At 33.7% G+C, this 7,089-nt stretch overlaps 1 protein-coding gene across 1 annotated transcript; it reads left to right on the top strand.

Moving 5' to 3' along the window:
- The first annotated feature begins 7 nt into the window (after positions 1 to 7).
- Positions 8 to 7,089, top strand: LOC100538979 (importin subunit alpha-6). The gene is made up of 7 exons (XM_010707435.2): positions 8 to 145; positions 2,475 to 2,576; positions 2,648 to 2,747; positions 3,527 to 3,621; positions 4,410 to 4,541; positions 5,197 to 5,285; positions 6,175 to 7,089. Exons 1-7 carry the CDS (start codon positions 17 to 19, stop codon positions 6,278 to 6,280), a joined length of 753 nt encoding a protein of 250 aa, XP_010705737.1. The 5' UTR covers positions 8 to 16; the 3' UTR covers positions 6,281 to 7,089.

The following is a 7,089-nucleotide window of genomic DNA, read 5'->3' as shown; positions in this document are numbered from 1 at the left end:
TTTTTTAATAGACATCATGTCAAGCCCAGGGAAAGATAACTTCAGAATGAAAAGCTATAAAAATAATGCACTTAATCCTCAAGAAATGCGCAGACGAAGAGAAGAGGAAGGAATCCAGCTTCGGAAACAGAAAAGGGAAGAACAAGTAAGCATCTCGATGAGCTGTTAGCTGTTAAGTGCTCATGAAGTTGAATTCAGATATGTGAAAGGACTTGAGCAGATTCCTCCTGTGAAGTAGAAGCCAGAGCACCAAATTAAAAGTCTGTTTTCTGTGCACTCTTGGGAAGCACCAGGCATTTCTCAGTAGGATTATAAATCAAAGAGGTGGACAGAAGCTCTATAAGTCACTGTGGCATTTGAAGTAGAGACCCATGTCTTAAATCTAGTCCTTAGTCTTGTTTTCAACATGTGAGCAGAAGACTGAGCTGAAAGGCTAACCTTATTTCTGGTAAGAATGGGGAAAATCTGCATTCTCTTCTAAAGCTTGTGCCAGAGATGTACTATTAGAAGTGAGAGGAATGTACTTCAAATTGCCCAAGAGTTTTTCTACTGTAGCGTAGTGGTCAACAAATAGTGGTCCGTAAGCATGAATTTACAGATATTTTAATACAAGATTTAAGTTGTCTTTGTTGATTTTGATTTTTATTTTTTTAGTGATAAGAGTACTGTATAATTTCATAGTTGGTGGTAATTCCTTTCCCCAAAATATTTAGTAGTTCATTGCCTGGAAAATGAGGAATATAGTTTGTTCTTCTGCTTGCTCTAAAGTGGCTGACTTTTGTCTCCCACCACCCAGTGTGTCCCAGGCACTGATCTACAGTCCCCTCTGAGGTGGGAGTTGCTTACCCTTCTCCTGGGAGAGTGGTGCTACTGCATGGAAAAAGAATTTATATTAGTTGGGCCAGAGAGGTAAGAGTAAGAAGTAGTATGCTGCTGGAGCATTTACCTGTGATTGAGTTCATCTGAATTGCAGTTCCTGCTGAAAGTTCTGTGTATTTTGTAATAAATGCTCCGTAGGTAAATAATTTGTTAAAACAAACAAAGAGAAAAACATTGTTTCCCATGCTGAATGTTGTAATAGTTGAGAATACCTTGACCATAATTGTTGGACTGGTGTTTTCAACTCCTTTAGCACTTGTAGGATCAAGTTTGTGCAGGGAGATGAGACTGGTTTTGCTCCAGAAAAAATTATAAATTGTAGATAGACTGTCTTCCTGGACAAAAATGATTTACGTTTTTGTCATTTATGTTTTACAAGATCCTGTATGGCATTGTTGAGTGCTAGGAAGAATGACTGATTTTCTGAAAGAGGAATGTTGATTTTTATTTTATTTTTTTTTTCCTTCCTTTTATGGGTTTAATTAAAACCTTGTTTGTGTTCAGGACTGTGCAATTGTTAGGGTCCAAGTTTGTGCCCAATCCAGAGTTTGATCAAGCAAAGGAGAGAATGCTTTGTTTTAGGTTCCTATTTGAAATACAACTACATGTAAACATGGTGTTGCTCATTTAGTTTTGGGCATGTGTGACCACAGAAATACTGAAATGTCTGTAGACAACTTTGAGAACAAAACTTCAGGACTTAAGAGGAGTTTTCATTATTATGCTTACCAGTGAAATCTGAGATACTTAGTGGTCTGAGATTCTAACATTTATCTTTAAGGTTACCAACATGATATTCTTAGAATTGTTAATGATTGTAGTTTTAAGTGTAATGGTAAATTAAAGGTACTAATTTTAGGTTTGGTCTGTGGAAGTAAACAGGCTAACATGATTGTTATGTTTGCATACTAGAAAATGAAGAGGTACTCATTAAGCATAGCTTATTAAATACTGCAGCACAGGTATGTATTTTAAACATAGATGGTGTTTGAAGCCAGTACCATAATGTTTTTTGGATATAGAGGACACTTAAGGTTACACAATTTGAAAGCTCGCCTTCAACCTACATCATTTGTTTCCAACTACAGTTTTAGTTTTCCTATGTCTGTATACTACATGTAGCTACTGTTCAACTGGCATGCAAGGAGATCTTACGCTTTCTTTTAAAGTGTGGAGTGTGGAGTCTGAAACACAGACTTTGCCTTTGTGTTGATGTTTTTTGCCTCAAAATTAAGAAAGAATACTGTTTCCCTCTTAAAAATAAATGCTAAACTACGAAGTATAAAACAATGAAAATAAAAAGATTTGTATCATCATCGCCTTTGTCTGAAAGACTTATAGATCTTCTCTTTGCTCAAAACCTTTAGTTTTTTAATTTTTGCCTGAAGTGTTGCAGCGCTATTTATCAAGATGCCGAATATAGCAGTGTTTTTCTCTGTTACATTCTTAAAACTTTAAAGTAGAATTCCATTTGCGTGAATGAACTGGAAGGTGAGTTGAAGTGTTTTGACTAGTACAGGTGAAAGCCAGTGTCTTCAAGTAATAATCAGTATCCATTCTGTGATAAACTCCCCACACGTTTCTTCTTTGTTTAGCTCTTTAAACGCCGAAATGTTTCTCTGCCGGGAAATGAAGAATCTATGGTGGAAAGTCCAATTCAGGATCCTGACGTCAGCTCTACTGTACCTATTCCAGAGGTAATAACTCTAGAATGTTTGGAAGTTTATGTGTTTATACTAGTCCTACAAAACCCCTGTTTTATTTTTAGGAAGAAGTTATTACAGTAGATATGGTGCAGATGATTTTCTCAGATGATCCTGATCAGCAACTCACAGCAACTCAGAAATTCAGAAAATTGCTATCTAAAGGTATGTAAGCGTTGCTTTTTCTTCTTCCTCTTATTTTATTATTACAAATTTTAGTCAAGCAGAGTCAGTTAACATTGAATTTTGCTTTTTTTTTTTTAAAGTAGAGCTTGCAGAAGCTTCTCAATTTGTTTGTAACAAAAACAGTACCAAATCTATTCTAACCTAATGACTAAATACAAAAAGCTTTATTATTCTGTTGTTTTCTGGACAAAATCACAAAAAAGGATATTTTGATCAAAGTAACCAGGGCAGTAACTAACAAAAGCAAGCTAACATTACTTGAGGTATTGTTTCGGTAATTGATTTTCTGATTCTGTGTTTGAGGGGATAAAAACTATGACTTGCCAAAGAATGTAATTTTCTGGTGTTGTTGTTCGTGTTCTTGTTGAGAAAACGTAGTCTTAAATTCATGCTGGTATTTGTCAAGTCTACTATACAGGAATATGTTTGATTATTTAATCTAATAGCAGTTTTTCTGTTGATTGAGGGAAGAGTGTTGTGCTACTATGTCAATAGGCGATAGTATGTGTTATTGTACAGAATAGAGCAATCACTAAATTATAGCATGTTATGAGATTATCCAGCAATCTTCAGAAGGAAAAAACTTAACTCCTTCCTTCAGACCTATTTAAATTAAATTATTTAAATTTTAATAAATGAAAATTTATGTTACATTTTCTGAGAATCATTCATGTTTTGTGTTGTACTGAAAAAGTAACTGCAGTGGTCTTTTTTTGTTAGTCTTACGCATATGAGCTTTTTTATTTTTTATCCCTCAGAGCCTAATCCGCCCATAGATGAAGTCATCCAAAAACCTGGAGTAGTACAGAGATTTGTGAAATTTCTAGAGAGGAGTGAGAATTACACACTGCAAGTGAGTTTGCCTGGTACTTGGTTAGGATTTGGAATGGGGTCAGAAATCCTGAGAACAGCTTTGGACACCGTGTTGATTTTAAAAAAATAAATAAATTTTTTTTTACAGGAAAAAAAAGTAATTATATCTATCAAAGCTGTAAGTTTTAGATATCCCAAATTTTAACAATTGCCACTGGAGTTGTAGCTCAACTCTTGTGAATTTCACAGTCGTCTTTAGGGTAATGTGTTCAACTGGTCATGTATTTGGACATAGAAAGAGGTCTTTGTTCTAGAGAATTTTTAGAATGGTGTATTGAAAGTATCAGTATAGATGTGTGAGCAGAATCTGGGTTGGTTTTTTAGTTTTGTTTTTTCTTCTTGAAAATAATGTACTGTTCTACAGTTGAAATAAATAATAATAAAAGAAATAATAAAATAAAATAATAAAAGAAATAAATAATAATAAAAGAAATAAAAATACATGAAAACTTGAAGACTAAAACTCTTGGAAAGAAATCTTGGAAAAATAAGTGACAAACAGTAAGAGTAACTGGTAACCTTGTGCACATTTGCATTAAAATGACTAAGCATAGCATAAAAAGACTTGTACCAGTTGCTAGAGATAATCTTACTGCACAGAAGTTACAGTAACAATTGTGTTTCAGTGGAAAGGAAAAAAAAAAGTTGGAAAAGTAACCTCTGGAACTCTTGTGTCAAACTGCTTACAATAAATTTTGGGGTTTTTGTTTGTTTTTTTTACTGCTGAGTTATTTAACATGGTGTTTTGGTTTTTTTTCTCCTCAACAGTTTGAAGCAGCTTGGGCTCTAACAAACATAGCATCTGGAACTTTTCTACATACAAAAGTTGTAATTGAAACTGGAGCTGTTCCAATTTTTATAAAATTGCTTAGTTCAGAACATGAAGATGTACAGGAGCAGGTAACTGTTTTCTTGCAGAGTTTTATAACTTTAAAATTCATTTAGGAGTGTCTTTCTTCCCCTCCAGTTTTTTTCTTTTAATTCAGATAAAGAAATCTAAGTCCCATTCATCTGCTATACCATTGATTTGACTCCAGGAAAACAGAAATTTGGATTCAGATTTCCCATATGATCCCCCAACTCCTTCCAATTTTTCCAAGTCCTTATGAGTCTGTTTTGTTTCTTTGTTTTTTAATGTTGTTTAATAATGTGAGGAAAGCACCTCATTTCTTTTGTGCTGTGTACAGGTGGATGGGATCTAAAACAAGGTAACAGAATATAATGGAAAACAAAATGTTCTAGATTACAATGCAGCTTTATTTCTTAGATACCTATTCTTCTTAAAGTCTTCATCAGTGTCTTCCTGAATTTGTTTTTTGTTAGTTTTTCTTTTATTTTCATCTTTACATAATAAGTAATATTACAGACTTTGCAGAAGTTCACAGAAAATTCAGAATATAAATCACTAGTCTTCTGAAGTGTTATATTAAGAATTATGCTGCGACTTTTTGGATTCCATTGTGTTTGCTGTAAAAAATATGTAGATTATCTGTACAGATATGTAGATATCTGATTTGGAGACGTGTAAGTTCACTTGGATGCTTTCATTTTTAAGGCAGTGTGGGCTCTTGGTAACATTGCCGGTGATAACGCAGAATGCAGAGACTTCGTTTTAAACTGTGGAATATTACCACCTCTCTTGGAGTAAGTATTGTAAACTGTTACCAGCATCGGGTGGGAAAGATGATGTAAGTGATACATTTGTGTGATTCTAACTGGTTGGCTTCCCTGCTTTTTTGTCTGGTAGCTCCAAGCTTCAGTGTTTGGTTGTTGAGATGTGCCAGCAGACTGCTTGTTACATGAGCAGTGTTCCATTGACAGATTTCTCTTCATTATAATTCCACTGCTTACCATACTTCTACAGGGGGCTATAAAGTAGCTTGATCACAGGGGAAAAAGCTACCTAACACAACTAGCATTCAATTTATTCGAACTTAAAATACGAAGTTGACTTAAAACATTAACAATGTTTTATTAAATTAACAATGTGATTGCTTTCCTTGAGGATTTAAAGGCTGAAGGGTTTGAGTTTTGATACGTATCTGAAAGTGAACCTGATTTTTTTCAGCTATTGAATTTTTCCCAGTCCATTCTGTTAAAAACAGTAAAACAAATGGAAAAAAAAAAAATCCTCAAGTTCTAATATTTTATGCAGCCTTTATTAAAATATTAATTGGGTCTTATGAATTAAAATGTCGGTATTAGCTCTAGGGTAGGTTGCATTTTCTAATCACTTTGGAAAGGATTAGTTTTTTTTGTTTTTTGTTTTTTTTCATATGAGCAGTGGCTTACTTTATATGCATGTGTATTTGTTTTAGGAATGTGATGTTTGTGCAAATAACAGTCCCTTCTAAGAAAATTCTGTGTCATTTAAGCTATTAAGAGAAATAATGTAAAATTAGTGCCCAATAATAAGATTGTTTTTTTTGTTTTGTTTTGTGATATGAGGCATTGATAATAATAGATGAGAAAAATACTTAACCTTTGCAATGATTTTTTATTTTTATTTTTATTTTCTATCTCTCTTTGACAGACTGTTAACGAATTCAAATCGTCTTACCACAACTAGAAATGCAGTCTGGGCACTCTCAAATCTCTGTAGAGGCAAGAATCCACCTCCAGACTTCAGTAAGGTATAATGAGCTACTCATTTCAAGAAATTGGAAAACTAAAGGAAGCTTCTGTTTGTAATATAACACGGTCTTTGAATCTGGAGATAGACAAGACCGTGTGATCACATTAAAAACATAAAATTGAATCTATTTGTTGTATCTGCTCAACGTTTTCTACTTTGACCTGTTAGCAATAAAATTAAATAATTAAATGACTGAGAAGTTTGAGAAGTTATTTAGTCAGATGCAGGTAGTCATTCACTGAAGCAATGACAAGTGAGGAGTACTTTTGGCACCAAAACCTTTTGGTCTGTATTCTGCAGGTATGTGTTAGAGGATGTGAGTTATGATTGAAGCTTTTCTTTTTTACTTTCCTTATTTTGTGCTGTGATTACTTAATAAGATATTGCAAGAATAAAATTTTCCTTGCTCTTTATAGAGCAAAAAATTCAATTAATTCAGACTACCATGTCAGAGGTGATGTGCCCATGTGCTCTCTCATTCACTTTATTTCCACTTTTTAAGACAGTAAGACTGTCTCTAGTTAGGAGTATTAGCTTTTTATTTTCAGTATGAAATTTAATTTCTGGTAATGGTAGTGGCAATAGAAAATGGAATATAACTTTGAGTATTCTGGCTGATGTTAAAATGATCACTGAATGTAATTTGGAGTCAATTTGTATGTCTTAAAACTTTACTCACAGAGTACAGAGTTGCTACTTTTAATCTCTCTGCAAGAATTACTACAGAAGGAGATTTCTGATGTCAGTTAATCAATCACCTCACAATTGCTCTACCTAAATTATGTCTTCCAGTACTGTTTCATTCTGGCAGCA

The sequence above is a fragment of the Meleagris gallopavo genome, chromosome 2 (assembly GCF_000146605.3).
Source record: "Meleagris gallopavo isolate NT-WF06-2002-E0010 breed Aviagen turkey brand Nicholas breeding stock chromosome 2, Turkey_5.1, whole genome shotgun sequence".
In the NCBI taxonomy this organism is placed as follows: domain Eukaryota; kingdom Metazoa; phylum Chordata; class Aves; order Galliformes; family Phasianidae; genus Meleagris; species Meleagris gallopavo.
Note: the sequence above shows the minus strand (reverse complement) of the source record. Positions and strands in the feature narration are given on the sequence as shown.

What these genes read in the sequence shown, in the direction of transcription:
- LOC100538979 (XM_010707435.2), top strand. Translation starts at nt 17, where the DNA reads ATGTCAAGCCCAGGGAAAGATAACTTCAGAATGAAAAGCTATAAAAAT. An exon ending in CAGAAAATTGCTATCTAAAG is followed by an intron (nt 2,748 to 3,526) that starts GTATGTAAGCGT and finishes TTTATCCCTCAG; the next exon opens with AGCCTAATCCGCCCATAGAT. An exon ending in ATATTACCACCTCTCTTGGA is followed by an intron (nt 5,286 to 6,174) that starts GTAAGTATTGTA and finishes TCTCTTTGACAG; the next exon opens with ACTGTTAACGAATTCAAATC.